General features: G+C 45.1%; 1 protein-coding gene across 1 annotated transcript in view; it reads right to left on the minus strand.

Annotated features, from left to right (window-relative positions):
• The window catches only part of FTO (FTO alpha-ketoglutarate dependent dioxygenase), a 357,684-nt gene that overhangs the window by 256,643 nt on the left and 76,026 nt on the right, over positions 1-25,015 (minus strand). The window contains exon 2 of the mRNA XM_084756998.1: positions 5,188-5,265. Coding sequence (XP_084613124.1) covers positions 5,188-5,265 — 78 coding nt within the window. The remainder of the gene's footprint in view (positions 1-5,187; positions 5,266-25,015) is intronic.

Here is a 25,015-nt window from a genome sequence, read left to right on the forward strand (position 1 = left end):
AGACGGGTAGGGGTGAGCTAGCTCAGTGGGTAAAGGCACTTGCCACCAGTCCTGATGACCCACATGGTCCTCTGACCTCCACTTGTGCACTGTGACACCACAAATGCACACACACACACACACACACACACACACACACACACACACACACACACACACACACACACTAAATGAATGGGGAAATTTTTCAGATTTCTCCGGATGTTATGTTAAAGCAGAGGAAGAATGGAGACACTGGGAGGCCCTTGCAGCAGGGATGACGGCAGCTCTGGCCCCAGGGGAAGCGGCAGAGGCAGAAAGCAGTCAAGTGATGATGCTTTGTAAGTGGGATTTCCTGGGACATTAAGGGCATTTTTCTTAGGATGGCTGCCAGACGCTGGAGGGGAGGAGGGTACTGGCAGGCACAAGGCAGAAAGGAGGAGGGCAGAGCAGGGTCAAAGAAGAGCAAGGTGCTCTCAGACACTGGTGCCTGTCGGAGCCATGTTAGGTGAAAAGAAAGAGTCTGGACACAGTCTGGGTCTAATTGCCAATTGCCCTGTAAGTGGCCATGCTGAGTTTAACTTTACCTTGGAAACTAGAGAAACTAGACAAAGTGAACAAAGCAAGGAGGTACACAGTGGACACATTTCTAAGAGCACAGCTCTGGTGACACTGGAGGGCACCTGTCAGGACAAGACTGAAAGGCTTCAGGTGGGAGATAAACATGGCCTTCAACTGTGCCGGCAAAGGCAGGAACCTGAGACATTGTGGGCAAGTAAAATTGCCGGGACCTAGTGAAGACTGACCAGGGGACAGAAGCAATGGGTACCAGCTGAAGATAGTAAGACCCCTAACAGGATAAGGGGATCCCACTAAAGAAAAGAAAAAAAAAATGAGCCAGTGCTTCAGAGCACGTAAGTTGCCTCCTGTGATGAAGATGCACTAAGCCCTCCTGTGTCTTCTGCCCATTCCCGGGCAAGCTCCTGTGCCACCATCTGCCCTCTGAGGCGCTTGTTCCCACCCCTCACTCCACCTCTGTCAGCTTCACGGCCTTCCCTTTTCAAGCACATCTCAGAGCCTTCGCTGTTCCTTCCACCCGGGACTTCCCACTTGAACACCTGGCATGGCTTGTCCCTATGCCACCACAGGATGCAAGTCCTCTTACACTATCCCTCCCACAAGGACGCTCAAGGAAAGCAGGGAACTTCTGTCACCTTCCACAGTTTTATCTTTAATTCCTAAAACACTGCAGGGCCTCAGTGGGGAGGCCCAGAGCATGCAGTTAGCTAATATGGATCATGGTGAGGTAGGTGTTCTACCTGCAAGTCAGGCCTGGAGGTCAGCAAGCCTGGGAAGACTTCTAGGCCACCGGAAAAAAGGCAAGCCACCTCAGAAGGGCTAGGAGATAATAGGAAAATACAGAAGCGACGGAGTGTAACCCAGGTGAGCCAGGCGGCACTTCCTGCTTGTAAATCTCAAAAAGGCTCTAATCCTCTCTGGGTCTCAGTTTCCTCCACTCCAAAGTCGGCTCTACAGCAGCTGCTATGGAGGACTCGGTGGTATTTAGGTGAGCTAGTGCATGCGATGCTCTGACTCAGCACTGCTCCAGCTGGCTCACGAGGGAAGAGCACAGGAGGAGAACCCACGACCCACACTACTCCCCAGCGAGTGCTCTGGGATCTGGGGAACAGTCTGTCCTCTGAGTGTGTCACTGCAAGTTTCCTGTGTCCTGAAGCAAGGTCCCCCTCTTGCTGTCCCACTTGTAGCTGGTGACACTGCTGTTTTCTAGCTCTTTATTTCCCTAGGTGCTTTGAAGTGCAACGTGGCGCGCAGAGAAGCAGAAAGAGCCCAGCCTCAGAGCCACATCAGTTTGAACCTGGCCCTTGGTGCTGATGCTCAGACAGGAACTCACTCTCTCCTAGTATTTGAAATGGTAGCGGTAAGACCTGCCTGGGAACCACAAGCTTGAGCGAGACAGCTGCTGGCTTATAGGGGAAATGAACATGGTTGGTGTGGCAGCTAAATTCAAGAGCATTCACAGAACACTACAGAGCCTGGCACAGGCTAAGGGACATGCCCACAAGCTAGCTGCATAACACCAACATTTTACCACAAGCTGGTTTGACATTCCTATGGTAAAAAGCCTGTGGAAAGGATTCAATGTCAGACTCGAACCATCCATCCCTGTCATTTACAAACATTTTCAATTACAGTGAAGGGGGTGGGGGTGGGGGAATACACCATGGAATACTACATAAGCATAAAAAGGGGAAATCTTGTCATATGCTGCAACATTGATGGAACTAGAGAACGTTAACTTGAAGGAGACAAGCCAGAAAAGACAAACAACACGTGACATCACCGAGTCCTGTAGAACAGAGCATATGCCTCTACAGCTGGGAGAAAGGGCACAGAGCAGGGGCAGAAAGACACTAAGAGCGACATGAGGGAGACTGGGAACGATGTTGGGGGAGAAAAGGAGCAGTCTCCACAGCAGAAGGGTCACGTGGGTGCAGTGGAGCCACTACACGGTTCCCGTGGGCTAGTTATTAACTGTAAGCACTTTAGGTCATCTCCTAAGGGAGTAGGTTTCCTTCACCGTTCCTTTCTGTCGCTGCTTTGCGTCTGGTTTCACTCTGGTTTGGTTGAGGAAGGATGGATCCGAACTCCTGGGCTCATTCTCTCCCTCCAGCTCAACCATCCAAGCAACTGGGTGTGTATGTGTATGCCGCAGAGCAGCCTCTAACCCCGAGGTTTCCAGGAGCTCTACGGCTTAGTAGCAGATAGCTATATTTAACATGATTAAATACAGATGATAATGGATTTTTAGAGTGGAAATTAAGGTGCCTGGAGGCCTTGTCCGTTGGCATCTGGTTGTTGTTGTTTTTCCCTGCCCCTGGTAGGTGGCTAGTCAGAGCAAAGCAGGCTGTTACCTGCTTCTTGCTCCACATGAAAGCAGAAGTGGCTGGAGGCTACACTGAGACACTGAGTACCAGAGGGTACATGTCACAGGGAGTACCGGCAAGCACCCCAGAGCTTACTGCTTTTGCTTGCTATAAACTGTCTTTGTAGGCTACTTTTCCTTGTTGCAAAACAAATATATGTTTGCTGCAGATAATTTGGCCAATCAGATGAGCTAAAATGGGAGCAGCCTCTCACTGTTGGGTATAATATTTCTGTAATCACTCCTCTATTTCATGATGCTATCTCCTATGGAAGTGTGTATGTGGGTAAAAATCCAAAGGCAAACCACACTAGATTCATTATATAACGGGCTTTTAAAGTAACAAGGCATCGTGACACCTGTAAGTGTGGCCCTAAGGAGGCTGAGTCAGAAGGATTCTGAATTCCAAGGCAGCCTGAGGGGGATGGGCTGGAGAGATGGCTCTGCTGCCAGGAGTACTCGCTGCTGAGTCGGAGGAGCTCAGCACCTGCACTGGGCAGCTCATAACCACCTGCACCTTTTCTGGCCTCCTTGAGGCCCTGCATACATCTGTATAGACATGGACACATAGATAAATAACCTGTTTTAAAACAGCCTGAGCTATACAGTAAGACCCTGCCACAAAAATAAATAACTGCTAGTATATTCATCATTCATTCATTTGCTCAAGTAAACTAAGCACATACTGGGCTCCAGGCACTGAAAAAAAACTACAGAAGATTAGAGGGGGAAAAAAAGGATATTTTTTAAAAATCATTTCAGGGCTTGCTGAGGCTATCACTCAGTTGGTAAAACACTTGCCTGGTTATGAGTAAGGCTCTGCATTCAACCCACCAGCAGCATCACACCAAAAATAAATAAATAAAAATGAAAAATAAGTAAATGAAATTAAGTGGTAAGAAGATAAAGATAAAGCACAACAGAGGAGGCAGACAGGCTTCTGGGCTTGGGAGCTGTCAGGAACCGCCTATGGACCGGCCTTGGAACTGTTCACAGCCTCCCGGCACACAGGTGCTCTGCAAGGGCGGGAACACACTGACAGAGATGGAGGGAGCCGCCTCCTTCCATATGCAAAGCTGCACAGCTTCTCTGAGGTAGTGCAAATAGCCAGCAGGGTAAATCACCAAGGAGTGGGAGACATGAGGCAAAGGCAGTTCACTGTGGATGTGAAGCAGGAGCTGGTGTGACTTCAGGGACAGATGGGGGCAGAGAAGAAAAACATAACCTGAGAGTGCTGATAAGCAAACGACAGTGAAGAGCTGAGGACGAGGTCTTAGAAATGAGGGTGAGCTAGAAGGCAGAGTGCAGCTGGGCCTTCCACCCTCCCTTCCTTCATCATCGGAGTTATTATGGACAAACGGGTGCTACCAAGGGGGACATGGTTCTATTCCTAAACTTCAAATATATGTTTTAATAGGAAAGAAATAAGTGAAATTTCACCCTATTTTGCTTGAATAGCATACCTCTCACTTCCTTGGAACCAGAAACTAAGTTATTCTTGGGGGATTTCATACATCTTGACCCTCACTCGCCCATATGGCCTCCCATAAGCCTCCCACTGAACCCCAGTCCAGGAGTTCCCAGTGCAGGGAGCCACATGAACTAGCCCAGGCAAACACAGCTAACTCCACCACTGCCCGGGGAATCCAGAAGCAGGCGTGAGGAAAGAACCCATTAGCCCCTACTGCAAACTCAGACGCTGAGAACCACATTACCCCTTGTGCCGTCCAAGTGCTGCCAGCCTACAGATTTCCCAGTGATGCCAATGAATCTCTCCTCCCACTCCTATTCAAGCAGTTTTTGTTTGGTTTTTGTTTGCTTTGTTTTGTCATAGATGAGGGAAGAGTGCTGAAGAATTCAGAGAGCCAGAATCCCAATCCTGCTTTCCAATGGGACAAGCAGGCAGTAGAGGACACATTTACAAAGGTGCAAATAGCTTGCCAAACACAGAGGTATAACATGGCAACAGCTTCTCAAAGGAGCCGATGCCTAAGTGAGCTCTTAAAGGATCAGCCAAGCCAGCATCAGGACAGGAGGACAAGGTTATATTCTATGTAGGACAAAACAACGCAAGGCTAGTAAGAAGTCAGCATGAGCAGAGAGGTGCAAGGCAGGAAGGACCGTGGATGCTGGGGAACTGTCTAGACAGAGTTGGAAGAGAAAGCAGACTGGGAGGGAAGGCACGTGTTCTGCCGGTGGGTGACCCACCGCCTGGGATCAAGCCTCTGGTCAAATATGGTGAAAACACTAAAACCTCTTCTTACCTGCTGATAGAACTCGTCATCTTTGGGGGTCAGGTAAGGAAGCCAAGTGTCTTCAAGCTCCTCAAGGAGCCTCAGTTTCTGGGTAAAAATAAGAATTACATATTACTGAATATAAAATGACCTCAAATACAGGATAATAGATTATTTTCCAATAAAGCATACACAAAAATCTTAATGAACTTGAATATGTAGGCTTTTAAATTATTTTGCTTACTGTAGCATTTCATGAGCCAATTTCATTCACTCCTCTTGCATCTTTGCCATGAGGGTCTTTCCCATGAATCAGTAGCTACAGTCTTCCAGCATAACCCTCCATCCACACAACCTGAGGCAGCCAAGCTCTCTGTAATACACCCCTGCAAATACTAAACAACGCACGGCCATCTACTCTCGGACCACTGTGGTAGCAGGGATGCTTCCTTCTGGAAACACTTATTTCATCGTATGCACTTATAGCAGTGCTCTATTTTTAGATTTAATGTGTGTGAGTGCTTTGCCTGCATGTGTGTATGTACACCACACGCTTGTCCAGTCCCTGTAAAGGTCAGCAGAGTGTCTCTGACCTCCAGGAGTGGGAGCTGCCGATGGCTGTGAGCTGCCATTAGGGTGCTGGGAACTGAACCTGTGTCCTCTGGAACAATAAGAAGCACTTGTAACTGATGAGCCGTCTCTCCAGCCTCAGGCACGGCCTTTTTAAAAGTCTAAAATGTCACCAAATTTATATTAAGCCTTTTTGCTTTCTTTTCCAATTTCAAGAAGCACAATTTTGTAAGCATCCATACAGCACTGTCTAAGGCTTCTTCAAACAGCACCACCTATTCAGACAAGCAATCTCAACGGGGAGAGTTTACAATGCTTCACCTTATATTCAGGCATCTATAAAGCCTATGGATGCACGTAGCATATACACAACATATATGAGTGTAACACACTCATGTACGTGCGCATGCCCACACACACACACACACACTCATATACACACACTCACTCATATTAATAATCTAGAAGAAAAACAACAGAAAGAAGTAGTTTTCAAATAAAACTGGAAATTTTTAAATGCTGCACCAGGGCCATTGTTAGGAAGCAATGAGACACCAAGAACAGGAAGGAGTATTGCTCTAGAGCAGAGTGTACCCAAGACAGTACGGATCAGCACACACAAATTATGCTTAGTTCCCTGCCAACTCCAGAAGTCACTGACCTTATACAGTGCACCATCTACCCAACCAGACATGGTAGCTCGGGAGACTAACCCTTCTAACCCAGGAAAGCCAGCTTTTACTCACAAACCTATCACGACCAGAGCCGTTCAGAGCAAACAACTCTTTTTGACCCCAAAATTCTAGATCTTTTACATTATAATCCAAAATAAATAACAAAACTGGAACAGAAGTCTAACACCTAGTACACATACCTGAAGCAAACCGGTATGCTCAATTTTGCACATAACTCTATTTATCTAATCACTCTTCCATTTTGATGCTCTTTTCTTACCCATCATGCTGAAAGACTTCCTAATTAAGGTGTGATTGGTGATCATTAGGAAGGACTTATAATAGTGAAAGAGCACAATTCACTAATCGGTTAATGTTTTTTCTTCTTTCAGCAGTAGCCACTCTCACAGTGATAAAAAGAACTAATGATATTTCCATGAATATACATTCTCACATGTATATACACTATCATTACTTTAACCAAAACCTACACTTCTATTTCCCTTTGAAGCTCAGGAAAGCCTGCATTTCCCTGTGATCTTTTAACTAGTTCTTACGACTTTTTATAAACACAAAGCACTACAATATTTATAAATGCCACCAAAAAAAATTAAACACTGAATAATTCAGAAGTTCCACCTTACAAATACCACCTTAAAAATCCATCTGTGAGAGTCTATCATTAAATTAATCCATGTATAAGGTCTATATTTCCAAGAGAAATTCCATACTCCATCTAAGATAGACTAAAGATGAAGAGATCTGTCTCACAGGCCAACAGGCGTAGTGGAGGATGGAAGGAACTGTTTGTAATTAATGCTTCAACAAATCACTGTGAAAACCAACATTTCTCAGCTAGGCTGAGGTACAGACCATCACACATGTATAAGTCATTACACTCGAAAGGCTTTGCCAAAAGATAACATTCTTGAAGAATGCCCTGCTACGGCAGAGCAGAACAGAAACGGTCTTCCTCTATAGGAATTCGAAACATTCTCCTTCAGCAATGAAAGCCACCTATTGACCATAACTATCTCCCACCTATTTAAACACATAACCTACTGATTCTTAATATGGGATGCAACACAAAACCACAGCCTGGTGCTTCAGGGTCTGTTTTAGGACATACATCCTCCTGTTCATGCAGTGAAACAGTTGTTGGCAGAGCTCGCAGACAAGCACACCAGGGTGAGGAGGGAAATCAGCGCTGAAGGTTCCTTTGCGCCAAATGCCAGCCAGGCTCCAGCACACATGAGAACACACTGGCTGGAGGCAAGAGCTCACCCTGGATCATCAGCTCGGGCCAGCAGTGGTGCCTCGGTGAATCCACACAGCTAGGCCCTACAGCATACTGCTCTGCCACAAACAAATGCCACATAGCCAGAAAGGACTCGGAGCCTGGCTCTCCCTGCCAACAGGAGGTCACAGAAAAGCCCTCCCTGGTGCTCCCGTGCTGGCTAAGGCCCACTTCCACAGCTCCCCAAGCAAAGGGGCACGCGCCACCTTACACTAAAAAAGACTGCAACTCAAAATCAGAAAAATGCTTGAGGTTGCGTGCCAGAACCTATGGGCCTACGTTTCGGCTTTGCTGGGAAAGCTGAGGAGTCTAAGCTCACAGATCTTGCTGAAGATGTGGTTTACAATTTTAATGGAATTACCCAAAAGGCTTAACTGGTTTTCAAAGCATGACACATGGGTGTGTCTTACGCATGCTTGGGATCTGTTTCTTGTTCCACTCCTCTGTTCAGTCCCAGTAGATGCTGCTGCTGTCAACTCTTAGTTATCACGTGTTTTTCATTTTCTAGGTACTAGTTTGGGGTTTTGGAGGGTTTAATTCAGTTTTGTTGTGGTGTACGTGTGTGTTTGTGTGTGTGTGTGTGTGTGTGTGTGTGTGTGTACGCTATTTGTTTGTTTGTTTGTTTTGACAGTAGGCCAGGCTATCCTGGAACCTGTTATGTGTCCAGGCTGGCCTCAAATCCAAGCTATCCTCCTGCCTCAGCATCTCAGGTGCTGGCCTGAGAGGTATACCCCATTACACCCAGCATTCCCTGTGAATAGTTTTGAAACTATGCATGATATTTTGAGCTGGTCAATACACATTTGATATTATTAAAAGTAATGAACATCCACTGTAAGAAATACAATGTGTCTTACAAGGATTTGAAGCAAGTAGGAACCTGGCCTGGTTCTTAAGCAAGATTTGAATGAGTAAAAAGATGTAGCTCAAAAAGTAGGAAACAGCTGAGCCAAAGAAAGTAAAATACTATGTTTATTATACCATATTCCTAAAGAAAAAGAAACATCTTAATGTTTTAAAAGTCAGCATTCCCACCCCCATTCTCAATTAATGCACCACTGTAAAAGAAACAAGGCAAGTAGATTTGGGGGCACAAACTCTGTAATTCCAAAGTGTACATATTCCTCAGTCTCTCTCAGCCTCAGTTTCCTTACTGCAATGCCAGCTTTGACGTAAAACCAACCATGTACATTAGTAAATATGCAATTTGTAAACTATGTGGACTGCAGGCAAGTGAGAAGCAGGTGAGGTAGGGTGTGTTCCAGACAACAGAGCACGAGTCAAGTTTGAATTCCAGGGCTAGGTCCCCTGCCCCAAGCCCTTGTCTGCCATATCCCCATAAACCCACCCAACAGCCTTACATTATACCCCATTCCCTGTACTCCATTTTTGAGCCCCAAACTCTGCATGCTTTCCCGGAGTACCGCTACTACCAGGAGCCACAGGCCACACTGGTACCATGGACACCAGGGGCAAGGTTAGCATCCCAAATCCCAGAGGCCACGCAGACCACAAACAAACAAACAAAAACAGGAGAGACACTCTACTAGACCTGAAGGTTCACTAGTCATCAGAACCCCAGGCCACTCAGGACAGAGAATAAACAGAAACCAAGGAGAAACATCTTAAAAAAAAAAAAAAAAGACCCATCCAACAAAGATAAACTCAGAAATCCGCACTTAGATCTATAATGACCGTAAAATCGAGGTGCCTAAAGGCCAGCATGAGAACACAGTCAACAACAAGGGCGCCACCAGAGCCCAAGGATGCTGGACATCCTAACACAGCTGATGTACAAGAAAATACCTTACATCCAACCTTATGAAGATGAGAAAGGCCTCCAAAGAGGAAATCAATAAATCCCTTAAAGAAATGCAGAAAAATACATACAATCAAACAGGTGAAGGAAACGAACAAAATTGTTAAAGACCTGAAAATGGAAATAGGAGCAATAAAGAAAACACAAACTGAGGGAATCCTGGAGACGTGGCAAGCCTAGGGAAGAGAACAAGAACTACAGATGCAAGCGTCACCAACAGAGTACAAGAGACGGAGAGAGTCTCAGGTATAGACGAAACTCACACATTGGTCAAAGAAAATGTTAAATCTTAAAAAGTTCCTGACCCAAAGCATCCAGGAAATTTGAAACACTATGAAAAGGCCAAACCTAAGAATAAAAGGAATAGAAGGAGAATATTCCTAGCTCAAAGGTTCGGAAAATATTTTCAACAAAATCATAAAAGAAAATTTCCCTAACCTAAAGAAGGAGAAGGCTGTAAACATACAAGAAGCGTATAGGGGTCTTTCCATCTCCCCGGAGTATGGGGGACCCTGATGCGTCAGCTTAATAAATTCCTTTGCTTTTGCATCGACTCTGGACTCTGGCTCTCAATTGGGCTTCTGGGAATAGACTCGGGCGATCCGAGTCTAACATATGGAGGCCCCAGCGAGATGTGAAGCCCCCTGAGAACCAGACTCCAGTCGAGACTAAGAAGAAAACAAAATTCAAGTGATAGCACATGCTGGTAAGGTTGTGGAGCAAGGGGAACACCTCTCCATTGCTGATGGGAGTGCAAACTTGTACAACCACTGTGGAGGAATCAAGCTGGTGGTTTCTCAGAAAGTTAGCAATAGTTCTACCTCAAGACCCAGATACACCACGCCTGATCATATACCCAAAAGATGCTCCACCATACAATGAGGACATTTGCTCAACTGTGTTCATAGCATCTTTATTCATAATAGCCAGAAACTGGAAACAACCCAGATGTCACAGAAGAATGGATAAAGAAAATGTGGTACATTTGCACAATAAAATACTACTCAGGTATTAAAAACAACTACATCCTAAAATTTGCCAGAAAATGGATGGAACTAAAAAATATCATCCTGAATGAGGCAACCCAACCCCAAAAAGATATGCATGGTATGTACCCACGTATAAGTGGATAATAGCCATAGAGTACAGGGTAACCACACTACAATCCACAGACTAAAGAAACTAAGTAAAAAGGAGGGCCCAAGAAAGAATGCTTGAATCTTACTCAGGAGGGGAAATAAAATAGTTTTGGGAGGTAGATGGCAGGAAGGAACTGGGTAGCAGAAGGGATGGGGAGGGGAACACGGGTGGGGATTAGACGTAAGGGGGTAATAACAGGGGTCAGGGTGAGAGAAAGGAAATGGAAATTGGAAATCAGAAGTGGGTGGGGGGGTATCTGTGGGATGTGCCAGAAACCTGGGATCACAGGGGAGGAAGACTATGAGGTCACCCCCAGCTGAGTCTCCTAGCGGTGGGGGATACAGAGCCTGAAGTGGCCACCTCCTGTAGCAGGCAGGACGTCCAATGGAGGGATAAGGACACCAACCCATTCACAAAACCTTTGACCTAAAATTTGTTCTGCCTACAAGATGTACAGGGACAAAAAAAATGGAGCAAGGATTTATCTTATTTTATTCTTATAAGAAGATCTGGCTTATTATGTTGCTCTTCTCAACACTGCAGCACCGTTTCCCTGGATTGTAGCTCTTTATCAAAATGTTTACATAGGTTTTAGTGACTTTGATGTCTAATTCATCTCTTTTCCTCTTCTAGGAGTATAATTCACATCTTCTTTGAGTTAACTGAATTAGAAAAGTTGTAATCACTTTTCTAAATTCTTTGTCTGGCAGTTCTTCCAGGTCATTTTCATCAGTGACCTGTGTTGTCTTGGTTTTCCCTGGTGTTTCTGCTTCTGGGCTGGAATTTGCCTAACTGGTATTATTTATTGGTTAGTTTTTCTTCCTTCTTTTCTTGTATTTCGATCAAGCCACTTTTCTTCTTTCAGTGATCAGGGAGCTTTGTGGGCTAGGCAGCAGGCTGGAGTAAAATTCTAGATGTTTGCTTTTGTCAATGATGTAATATTTTATTCCTTGGAGCAACATGAGCATGTATCACTTAGTCTTTGATCTGTCTATACAATCTATTACTCTCACACAGAACAACTGTGTTCTTGTTAGTTTTTTATTTGTTCTTCTAATTGCTTATTTTCTATTGTTACTGGAACTATACTGTGAAGGCTTTTGTCTGTGTTGTTGTTTGTTGTTTTTCTCCTTGGTGGTTCTCTCCACCTGTGCTCACCTGTGGCTCCACAGTAGCTTGTCTTATCGCTCCCAGGATGTCCACCATGCTGGACCAAGCTTTACGTGGTGTCCTACACAGCAGCACAATCTTTGCCCCCTTACTCATAATTCCCCACCCTGATTCCACTTGTGGAAGACACAGCTCACATCTGCTCTTCAAGACTCACAGATCAAACTAAACTATAGCATAGCGCCCCTAGGGTCAGGGGACTTCTTTCAATCTCCCTTTACAAAAAATGAAACTTCACTGCAACCCCTGGCTTCAGGGAGATAGGCACTTCCATGCCCACCTGCAGTGGTAATCCTGTATTCCCTAGTACCCTAAATTCAACTTTCTGTCTTCACACCCAGAAGCTCTGCAAGATCAAGGCTTTAATCCAGCTGACTTGCCCTTTCTGTTTTGGTCCTTCCCATGTATAATGCCACAGTCTACAAACCTAGCTACGACTTGTCTCCTTTTATTCCTTTAACGTCTTATTCCTGCCATCTCTGTATATTTGGAGCAGAGGAAATGCACATACTATGATACCTTAACAGGAAGGCATAGAATTCTTTAGGATAAAGATTCTTGGCAGGAGACTACCCAGGTTAAATTGACTCTTACAGCTTTTAAGGCTTCTGACTCATACAGTTTAACCGCCCCGATATCAATTTACATGTTCACAGATAATCCTTACTTCTTCATTATTTAAATACCAGTTATTACTAAACTTGTACATTTTTGGCAAACTAATGAAAAACAAGCTCTTTTGCTCCAATATGTATTCTTTGTGAGTCAGGTTAATAACTTTTCATATGTCTATTAGCATCTGTGGTGGCTCTTTGTGAAATACTTGGCTTGTTCCATAGCTACAAATCTACCGTAACTGTGTGAAGACAGTGAGTGCACAGTCTATGAAATCCGACCACGTAGGCTTTCCCTCACGTCTCCTTTTGCTGAGCAGCTGTCTGAAGAATGACCAGGTCTCCAGCTGAGCTGTCTTCATGCACTTCCCATGTCCTCCTTAAGTAAGGCAGCAATACTTGGCCTTGGATTCAACCGTGTTAGCTGCGATATTTCCTTGGGTTCAAAAGCTCTCTATTAAGGGAAAATTTTTAAACTCAATAAAAAAAAAAAACCACAGGTTCAAAATAATAAGCTTGAGAGCTTCAGATAACTTGAAAACTAATCCCACTTGTCACACTAGCTTAACTTTGTAAAGTTCTCAGTTATAATCATCATTTCGGGGGATGTATAGTCCAAGTTCCAAATGGAAAAAAGAAGAAAACTGTCGAATTAATGAAAAAGCAACTAAAGTGAAGCAAAAAGGAAAGCATAGTTAAGGAGAGACTGGAAAGGACTAGACCTTGGTGGAATGTTTATATATCTGAAGAATATGATATTAATATCAAAACTGCACATGCAACAATATAGTATGTGAGATCCTTTCCTAAGAACCAGTGGCTCCAAACAGTTCTACAGTGTTTGCGCTGCATGCACATGCCAAGTTCCTTAAGCCAGCTCTAAATCCCTCTGCTGAAAACAGATACTTCATACTGAGGCTCTTCCCCACACGGCAACAACCAACGCTAATGAGAGTAACTGCAGAATTTAGAAAATCTTTGCTGCCCATTTTACTGGCACTCTAAGTCTAAGGACCTAATAATACACTCCTTTGACATTTCCAAGAGGCAAAAATCCCTCCTGATAAGAAGAAAGAGCCAAGTTCTCTCAGCTGTGTTCAGGGCACTTAGCACCTTGAAATCATACACCTTCGTAGTCCACCGAAAGGTCAGAGGGCAGAGAGCTCCAGGAGACTTCACCAGGAGTCTGGCCAGGCTTTAGCACAATCAAACTTAGCACTTCCTGCTAGCAGTCCAACTGTAAATAAGCCCACTTGAGACCAGGAGGATTTCTGATTTCTTTGTAATTATACAAAGCTTTAGCCATTAAACCGAGATCAAACAACCTGCCACAGGAAAGCAGATGCACACGCTGCTGCTGCAGTCATCAGAAGGGACATCAGTGATAGTCCAGTTAACAAGCCTCTGCTCTCCCATGCTGCGCGGGCCCTCTGCCGCAGCCAGGGCGACTGCTGCACACTCCGAGAGTAGATGCCTCCCTTGTGCAGCAGCAACTGACTACAGGAGACACGATGTTGACCTAACAACACCGAAAATCACTTGGCTCCCGCCACAGTTACATCAACTAGTAGTTTTGTCGGCAGTGATGAAAAGTTAGAGAAAAATATCAACGTGAGTGACTTATTTAATAACTATCACAGGATTCCAGAAAGGCAATATGCTGTCTTTATTTTCACTACTTCTTGACTGAGGTGTCAACGAGAACCCCGTGACTTCATTTCATCCTGCTGGTTCCTTAGGGCAAGGTCAATCTTCATAGTCAGGATATCAACAACAACTTCTTCTCTGACTGCATCAACAGCAACCAGGAGCAGCGGGGGTGAGCACCAGCAGCCTTCTTCTTTCTTGGAGCACCTTTACCCAGGGCTCTGGAATATATTTCCTCTCAGAGTCCCCAGAATTAAACTGTCTGCAGCTGGCAAAGACCACGCACAAGGCAAACAGTCCGTTGCTGTGGACAATCTAAAGCAGCCCCATAGCCCACACCTGAGATTAAAACGGAAACATGTTTACATAACATAGCTGAGTTTTTAAAAGCACCGAAACTTCCACTACAACTAATGCAATCTTGTTAGGTACTTCTCTCGCTGTTGGGCCAAAATGCCTAAGTAAAGCTACTTAAAAAAGGCAGAGGTGGTTGCAGCTCACTGACTATCATGGCAGAGAAATGCTTCAGGCAGCCTAGACTTAGGAGGGTATGAAGGGTAACTCTCAAATCTACATTCAAAACTGTCTCCACATACTCCACCTTGAAAATCCTCACCAGCACTTGGGATTCCACAAGACTCAAGTCAAACTCAACCTTTTCCTCTCCAGGCTTTCAGGCACCTGTTTCTCCTGTTTCTGTGCTGTGTCAACAGCACCATCAGCCTAACTATGAAATCTGGAACTCTATCCCCTGCTACTGCTGCTCTTTCTCCTCCTCCTCCTCCATTTTGCTCACAGCTCTTAACTTTGTAAACTATTTTATCAACCCTCTTTTAGGTAAAGGCAAGGACTCAAAGGCCCCATGATCACAACAACCTCAAGTGGAAGCCAGTCAAGTGTCCACAATGCACAAATCTTAAGCAAACTGTAGTTTATACATACCAAGGAACACTATTCTGCCTTAAAGGGAATAAATTTACACATGCTACAACACAGATGAAACTTGAAGAGGCTATGCTAACTGAAAGAAAACCAGTCACAAAAATACAAATATTGTAGGATTCCCATGGTATTCAGTACCTAGAATAGTCCAATTTAAAGAGGTAGAAAATTGGCCTTGGAGAGATGTCTCTGGCCATAAAAAGTACTAGCTGCTTGTCCAAAAACCCAAGTTCAATTCCGGCACACATATGGTGGCTCAGAGCTGCATGTAATTCCAGTTACAAAGGGTCCAGCACCCTCTTCTGCCTCCATGGACACTGCATGGGCATGGTGCACAGACATACATACAGACCAGCAAAACATCCGTACATAATAAAATAAATATTTTAAGAGATAGATAGAAGCTTATAGCCATAGTTGCTAGGAGTTGAGGGAAAATAGAAATGGGAAGCTATTCAGGGCATATAAAGTTTCAGCATGTGAAGATAAAGGAGGAGGATGGAGGTGGATGGTGGTAATGAGTGCACATCAGTGGGTTTGGCGCCACTGAGGGGCACCACTATAACACGGCCAGTTTTGTGTGTATCTTGCCACTATTTTTGAGTATTAAGACACTATGAAGAGTATGTGTGACCGAGAGGAGAGGAGAGGGAGGTTAGTTTAAAGAACTTAAAACCTCGGGAAGCTGGGCCCACAGCACCTAGAGCAGCTGATACACTTTCTGAGATAGATAGGATCTCAAGGCTCTGAGGCCTCGCGCTGTTCTCCAAATACGGTACCATGTATGATTTTTCTGGCATCGTGAAATGAGAGGGGAAGAAAAAAAAAACTGCCCAATCTGAAATGAGAGCCTCCTCTAACTTCAAAGTTAGGAAACTTTTATCAAATTCCAAGAGAACCGTAAAGTGTTCCTAGGCCAAGGGTGCAGAGGAATCTTAAGAATAAACCGCAGGCCTCACAGCTCCGTGACCGCTTTCCAGGAAGACAAGTAGCACTTGTTGCTTTTGGAGAACAACCTAGCTCAAGAGCGGGGAAGGTCGGGCGTGTGTGCCTGGAGCAAGCTGCAGATCCTAGCTCACGGTGCAGTTCCTCACAATGCTGCCTGCTAGCTACACCACACACAAGATGATGCCAAGGGCTCCACTTACAGGGGATCTCTCACATGCATAAGATTCAATCAAGGCTGAAATTTGGTACAGGAAACCTCTGCTTCAGAGCCTGTCTTTCTGTTTGAAGGCATGTCAGTGAGTACATTCAGATAGGTAACTGTGGTGACAAGCGTGGACATTTTAAGGCACACAACTATATGAAATCTTGAGCTACTACAAAGCTCTCTCTTTGTAGTGTATTTTCAGGTTTACAAACATACTACAGTCTTAAGCTAACATGTTGAATTTCTGAAGTGAAATGTGGCATGCGATTAACTTAGTCACATGCCTGGTTCTCATCTCTTACATAATGTGAACGAAGAAGAAAAGACAGTGTGTTTGCACACATAACCGACACGGCACAGTACATGCAATCAAAGGACACAAGCCTCGAGTCCCCCACACTGCAGGAAAAGGCTTGAAGAGCACACAGTACGGGGAGAAGCAACTATTGTCATCCGAGAATTTAGGATAACGAAGACAAAGACTGGGCATGAATAAAAGTTCTTTTTTTTTTTTTTTAAATCAGGAGTACATAGCTAAAGTTGAGAGAAGAAAATTGAAAGTCAACTATGTTCATAGCAGCTTTATTTGTAATAGGCAGAATGGAAACAACCTAGATGCCCCTCAACAGAAGAATGGATAAAGAAACTGATACATTTACAAATGAAATACTATTCAGCTACTAAAAACAAGGAAATCTTGAAATTTGCAGGCAAATGGATGGAACTAGAAACGATCATCCCAAGTGAGGCAACCCAGACCCAGAAAGACAAGAATGGTATATACTCACTTATAAGTGGATATTAGCCCCACATAGATGTCCTCAGAGAGACCCCACCCAGGGGGGGTTCAGGACAGATACTGGGACTTGAAGCTGGACTCTGGGCAGAGTGCTGAGAGTTGTAGGGAAGAGTCAGGGGGATGGAAGGTCCGGGAGGGAGCAGGAGCTCCACAGGGAGACCATCAAGGCCTGCGGACCTGGACACAGGGAGGCCTGCACAAACCGAGGCACCAACCGAGGACAACGCATGCCGAGAACTAGACCGCTGTTCAGATGGAGCTGATGGACAGACAGCTGATTCTCCATGTGGTCGGGGAGGAGGAATTGCCGCTGAACCTCTGACACGCATTCAGGTGCCCACAATTTGGTTGCTGCCCCCTGGCAAGACAGCCTTGTGGACACACAGAGGAAGGGGATGCAGGCTATCCTGATGAGACCTAATAGGCTTTGGGCAGCCAGTAGGATAGGAGGGCCCGCCATCAGTGGCCTAGGGAAGGGGAATAGGGCAGAAGAGGAAGAGAGGGTGGGAACAGGAAGATAAGAGTGAGGGGATAAAAACTGGAACGTAATATGAATAAATTTTATATATAAAGGAATATTCACTGGGGAAAAAGTACAAAAAGCAAAAATGAAAGAGAAAAAATTGAGAAGTAGAAAGAAGCCCATCGTACTTTAAATTACTGAACTTAGGAATCTGTACTTTCCTCCAACAGGCCACATGCTCTATAAATGCTAAATAAACAACATTTGATGCAAACAAATTACTAAGCAAACTTCACTCCACAAAAGCATGGCATTTCTGAATTACTCACCATCATGGTTAAGAGAAGGCAGGAAGATGGGGGTGAGGGTGGGGATGAGCAACCCTTTACTAACCCATACTACAGAATCAGTGGGCCGCTGGTCCAGACTTGATCTTGTGCAAAGCAGTATAGTGCATGTGGCATCCCACTCTGAACCCGCATCACTCCCACAGAGCCTAGATGTGTGTGCTTTCTCTCTCATGCATTGGTATGGTTTAACTACGATTTCATTCGACTTGTTTATTTTGTTAGGAACATACCCTGCAGCCTAAGATGACAGGGGTTTAAATGATTAGTTAAATACACTAGACTTACAGGGAGATGAAAATATGAGTGAAAACTTGAAAGTTTGGGCAGATCAACCACGAATATAGCATTAATCCCACCCATCTTATCAATGTCAGTCATCACTCTGTTTAACATTGGGTCTCAAATTTAATCTGTTGCCACTGTATATGAGTGCACTTAAAAAGAAGCAACTGATGGCAAATCTTCTAAAAGCTACTCAAGTTTATTTATTCTAACCTTCAAGTTGGCCACTTAAGTTTGAGCCAAGTTGTACATTTACATTTAGTGACTAATAACAGGCAAATCCCCAGTCCTTCCTTACCCATAAAATAAGTGGTAGGAAACCAAGCTCCACCTACAGACCCTTCCAGGGGGATTTCAATACTACCAGCATCTGAGTATGTTAGCAATGTTGGTTGCCTTTCTCAATAAAGAGGAACTGGTTGTCATGGGTTACTCATCTGCCAACATTAGAGCCATGTGCACCTGACTGTCCCTTTGTCCCGTAAGGCAATGGTGCTGATGGCAAGGTTCCCAAGACACACGTGTTGCAAAGCAAAGGCTACTGCCCTAGGAACTAGAGGATGGGATTTTGACAAGAATGCTGTTTCTGAAAGACAGTGCTCAAGTCACACAGCTACCTTGGTAGCTTGGGCTCCAACGGCAGGGGAGCCTAATAAGCTTAAGGCTAATAGCTTCCCAGTACCAGCTACCTGCATTGCAGTCTGTTCTCCTGTTCTTACACGCAGTTTCGGGTGGTTACCTATTAAAACTTGGGAGTTAGAGACTAACCGAATGGATCACTGAGCTCACGGCAGTCAAAAGGTATCTAGAATTCTTCAGACATCTGAGATGTGTAACTGACGCTTGCGTTTGTAAGAAAGCATATTATCACAGAAGCTAGAATTGAGATCATCTCCTCTGAAACCCATTTCATTAAAGAGCCTGAATGATTTATTTTATTTTCCTTCTGCTCTGATCTGCCAAAAGATAAAGCGAGTACGCTGCCATGCTGTCTTGAATGCAGGCTGTCAGAAATGCCTGTAACCACAGAACCACAGCAATGCCACTCCCAGCAGCCCCATGGCTTGCCTTCCTCACAACCAGGATCACCTACACTTTAGAAAGCAGTTTTCTCTCATAGGGTCAAGAGCCTCCTAACCAAAAATAGTATGGGACCCCTTTCCCTCCTGCTGGGTTGCCGCATCCAGCCTGGATATGAGGATCTGTGCCTGGTCTTGTGACTTCTTGTGCCCTGTTCAGTTGATATCCCTGGAAGGCCTGCTTTTCTCCCTCTCTCTCTCTCTCTCTCTCTCTCTCTCTCTCTCTCTCTCTCTCTACTTCTCTCTCCCTCTCTCTCTTTCTTTTTTTCTTTCTTCTTTTGGAAGGGAAATGGTGGAGGTTGGGGGGGGCAGCTGGGAATGGAGGGAGGGGAAACTGGTAGAGATGTAATGTAGGAAGAAGAATTAAAAGAGAAGTTTGTGTGCATCACCTTCCTTCTGAGCCCAATGCTGCTGCCCATAGTCTCCATTTCAGGGCACAGTGCCAGTCCATGCGCCCCTCCCCATGCTCACCTCAAGGATGGCACCTTTCCTCCTGGCTCGCTTGTCATCTGTCTAGGCTCCATTCTTTATGGAATCACAGCAACCGTTTTAAAAAGCCTGAAGGCCCATGCCACTTCCTGCTTGGTTCTAATGAACTCCACACTGAGGGACTACCTCGCCTTTGCTCCCTACTCTACGGCAGCAGCCTCTTATCCATGCCTCCTAGCTTTTTACAACTGCCCCATCTCTTCACTCCAAAGCCATCCTAACAAAAACAGCTCCCTCCTCCCAGGGAGGAAGCTCCACATCCTGTTAGAGGAACTGCCTTAGGGGCTGTCTTCTCTCCCAGTAGAATATAAGCTCACAATGCAGAATCCTAGTAGTCTTGCTTTGTTCTTTCATTTCAGAGTAATTTTTTCTCCACTCTGGGTAAAGTGTTGCTGAGGTCAGTGGGACTCTGAACCATGGAGGCAAAAGGCACTAAGGCTGGGTGCTGTGAGGCCAGGGGAGTTCACACAGAAGAGAGAACTGTGAGCTTTACTATGTTGTAGCAGGACTTTTACAATCCCATTAACACCATCAAATTACTAATGAATGAAGTCTATGAGACTAGTTCCACACAAGTAACTTCTGAGCTATGATGACGCTGAAAGCTCATAAGGCAAGTGTTTAGGGATGACTGCTGCCCGAATGCTGACTAATTTACTACCTTGGAGAAAAAGGGTTTCTTTCCAGTTCTAGACTCTTTTATAATTTCTCTCGAGCCACAGCCCCTTCCAACTTCTCCCCCACAGTATACCAATGAACTCTGGACCAACAGTGAAAGAAGCAAGTGGAGTGAGTTAACGGACGGACATACATGTGACTACAGCTGCAGTATGGAAATTCTACCTCCACATATAGTTCCCATTGTTTCTAGTGCAGTTTTTACAAAAGGAACATCACTCACCTAGCCAATGACTGGTAATGAAACTTACTTGGCAATTACCTGTTAGATTTGTCACACCCAATTTAGCACTTCAGCAATTAGAGTAAGTTAAGCCCCGGTGTGAAATCACTGAAGTCTACTCTTCATTTTGCTGGTGGGGTGCCCTGAGTTCTACCCAGAGGAGCCTATCAATGCCAACACCTTGACAGCTCACCTCAGTGCAGGTCTGCTGACACATGCCTGCCTATCTTTCCCCTGGCACAAGGCAGAGAAATCCTAGGAAAGCACAATCCACTTCTTTTGTTTCACCAAAGGAAAAGAAAAAGAAAAACCCAGTAGTTACAATGAAAACCACCACATCACCAACCCATACTCAACTTATATGCTGAATGCAGCTGAACTAAGACAGGCATACGCGTCTCTAGCAATGTCAAGGATGTTTTGGAATGCATCACCAGCGAGCACGCTATTAAACTTATCATGCCATGAAATGCACCTAAAATCTCTGAGAAAGAGTATTATTAATGTAAAATACGATGGCCAAGTTGTAAAGCCATATCTGATGTCACCTACAGGGCAGTGGTGTATTGCTATCTTTGGCTGCTCATCACAGCTGCCTATGGAGCTATTGTGTGGTACAGGGTCCCAATGCAACACCAGGCCTACTGACCCAGAAAGGACAGAGGAAGATCCTGAAGGACTCTGTGCACACTGTTTCAAGCTACCAAGGGAGAGTGATCATCAGCCAGGTTTAAAAGTCACTCACCTACAGAACTGAAAACCTGAAGCCAACTGTCATCAGAAGTACAGCATCGAAACACACAGGGTTACAATTCTTCCTGCAGGAAGTCATGGAGCATGCACTCCAGCTAAATTTCTAAAACTCTGCACCGCAGGCCCAATGCGCTCTTGCTATTCTGACTTGCTAATCTTGACAGTAGCACAGCTTTGTATGTAGACGTCAACCCCTTGAGGTTGAGTACCATCTCTCGCTCATTTCTGTCTGCTATGGTTCTGCTATATAATAAGTTCAGCCAACAGTTACTAAATTACCGATAAAGATGGGGTAAGGTAACAAGTGTCCCGATGGTCCTAAAAATGCCAAGGAAGCTAGACATAATGGCTCATGCCTGGAATCCTCTCACTGCAAAGGCTAAGGCAGGAGAATGGCAATTGCATCAAATTTGAGGCTAGCAAGGATGACCTCGGGGTTCCAGACTATAGTGAGGTTCTGTCTCAAAAAAAAAAAAAAGAAAAAAGAAAAAAAGAAAAAAGAAAGAAAAATGTCCACAAAGCACCCCTCCCATTCATTTACTCAACTGTAACTTACTACACAGCTGTGATGCGTGAGGTGAGGGATGAGTCGAGTAGGTTTGAGATTCCTACCCCTGTGGGATCTCCACGTGGGGAGGATGGAGAGAAACTGGAATCAATATTCATAAACAAGCCAATTACACACAGTAACGAGCATCACCCTGTCGTGAAAATGGGCTGCATTCCGTCTCAAAGGCTTTTAAGCCTCATGGATGTCAGTGAAGGGTATTGATTTATGGGGAACCTGAAAAATACTCACCTGATGCGGAAGGGGAGGTGAAAGCTATGCTTCTGGAGTTCTGCTGCGGTATAGAGGTACAGCTTAATCACTCCGGAGCAAGGCGGTCAAAGGCCTTTACCCTCCAGCTCTGATAGAACACAGGCTGGCAGGGTACAGAAGGCAGGCTTCACACACGGTGGGGACGACACCCAATCTGCAGGGCCCAAGCCTTTGAGGTTGCCTTTGAGGCCCAATCCTCAGTGGTTACATCCTGGTATTTACATATTACTATACACTGGAACCATTCCCAAGCTTACACGAGGTCAAACCTCCCAATCAGTATGTGTTGCCCAGAGCAAGGCTTCCTGCCACACCAGATGATGTTAGGAACTGTCAGACCCATAGATCCCAAAGCAAATGAAGCCACAAAACTCACAGTGAAGGAAAAACAAAATCTTGAAAGTAGGTCGATTCCCTCATTCAAGAAACATTGTTAAGAAACCACAGAAAGCCAAGTGTTAGTTCTAGGTTCTAAAAATGTAAATACACGCACTCTACCTCCCTTCAGATTCTTTCGCTGAGTTTCTGAGGCTTCACGAACCCTATGAAAGTAAACGTAGTATTTTGTGTAGACGGTGATTTTCTTAGGAGAGGTCCCACTGCTTTCATCAGTGGGCCAAACTGAGGACACCACTTAGGACATTTGCACTGCTCACCTTGCCTCCCTTTCTCCTCCTCCTCCTCCTTTTCTCCTCTCTCTCTCTCTCTCTCTCTCTCTCTCTCTCTCTCTCTCTCTCTCTCTCTCTCTCCCCCCCAGACCCCCCACATTATGCACAATCCCAGGTTTTGAGGGTAACTTTCAAACCATTTGTTGAATTTGGGTAGGGGATGCACCTGGATTTCACTCTCCTGGGCTGACTCCTGCGCCTAAGCCCTGGTCTTGACTACACATAGTCGAAAACATGGCTGACTCAGTTTCATGACTCACACTGGGATTTCCATTATAAAGCAACTTGGGTCAGGGAGACAGCTTGATCAGTACTGTGCATGCCTCAGAAGTATGAGGACCTTACTTGAATCCCTAGGACCAACATTTAAAAACAAACAAAACAACCTGCTCAACAGCCATGGTATCTTCTAACCCCAGAGCTTAGAAGGGAAAGGGAGGTGCCTCCGCAGGCTCACTGCTCACCAGTCCACCCTACGTGGAGAAGGACAAGACCTGGCCCCCAAAAAACTTTGGCACTGGGGATAGCCAAAGTTGTGTCTATAAGCATCCAGGGGCACATGTATGTAATCACACACAGAGATGGAACATGAAAGTCACGGGGCAGACAGAAGAGCACCGGAAGCACAGAAATCCTCAGGCGGAGACTGGGAGTCACTGGGAGGGAAGAGGCCTCCGCACCACGGTCCTGTAAGTCTCTGCACTGCTATCATTTAGTGGCTGTGAACCTCTCTGAACACTGAATGTTCCAACTGCAAACCAGACAAAGGCAGCTCGGATTTTAATAAGCAACGAAAGATTTAGAGAGTGCCGACCATGTGTCAAGCACCATTTTAATCTCTATGAATACAAAGTAAGTAGGATAAATGTACCTTGCTCACATTCAAGATGGAAGAGACAGAGAAACACTCAGATGACTATAAACTATGAAGTGGAATTTGATGATAATAATAACATCTAACAATTACAGGTAACTACTCAAGTATTATTTAGTCCTTATGGCTGCGGGATACAATGCTATTTCCATTTATAGAGGGATAAACCAAACCTCTGAAAGATGAACGAACTCATGCGAAGTCACAAGTCAGTGATGTGGCACATCATGACTGAAAGCCATACAACCGAACAGTAGAGCCATACCCTCCAGAACACCAAATAATTCAATGACACCAGACTCTGGTGCTGGTCATGGTGGCACACACCTGCAGTATCAGCATTAAGGAGGCAAAGACAGGAAGACAGTGACTTGAGATCAGTGTGCTACTCAGGGAGATGGCTCAGTGATTAAGAGGACTTGCTCAGTTTCCAGCACCCAATTCAAGCAGCTCGTAGCTGCCTGACGCTCCAGCTCCAGGGAATCTGATGTCTTCTTGTGGCCCCTATGGGCACCTGTATTCATACACACATACCCCTACATAGACACACATGTACTTAACAATATATTTTTTAAAAAGTAAGGGTTAGGGGGGAGAAAAGCCTGGAACATTCTAAACCAAAATATCTTTAAAAATAGGATCTAACAGCCAGGGCTAACAAAGAACCCTGTCTCCAAACAAAAATAAAACACATAATCACACATATTAATAAACCACATATATAATATATACATTATATTACATATATGAGAGGAAGGGAGGGATGGAAGGAGAGAGAGGGGAGGAGAGAGAGGGGGGAGGGGGTGAGAGAGAGAGAAAATGAGTATCTAGTGGTCCAGTGGAGGAAGGTTACTGAAGCCTGGCTGGTCAGCAAAGCCCAACAGGAGGCTTAAGGCAAGACTCCAACCACAAGAAGCTGAGACCAGAGCGGAGGCTAGGGAGTGTCTAAGCTCTGAGAAAGACCCAGCCTTGGGACACTGGGGACAGAAGGAAGGCGGTTAGGCCAGCAAATCTGGAGTCCAAGAGACTGCAGGTGGTCCTCAGAGACATGAGAGCCAGGTGAGTAGGGCCTACCCTCCAGCAAAGATGGGCCTTAGCACATATGCAACTCAGAGCCACTGAGGATCTTAAGCACTGAAGTTAACGCAATTTGATTTACGGCTCTAAACCATAAATCCAACTGAACTGACTACAATAGAGAGTGTGAAAACCTAAGGCAGGGTGACCAAACTGGGGGTTCTGGATTCCTGGTGTGAGATAAGGGGTGATCTGGCTTGTGTTGATGCCTGTTCTAGCAGCAACAGAAGAAAAGCACCCCACATCCAAACCCTCCAGGAGGATTAGGCAAGCCGAG

This window comes from Acomys minous (assembly GCF_964271855.1).
Source record: "Acomys minous genome assembly, chromosome: 14".
NCBI classification, from domain to species: domain Eukaryota; kingdom Metazoa; phylum Chordata; class Mammalia; order Rodentia; family Muridae; genus Acomys; species Acomys minous.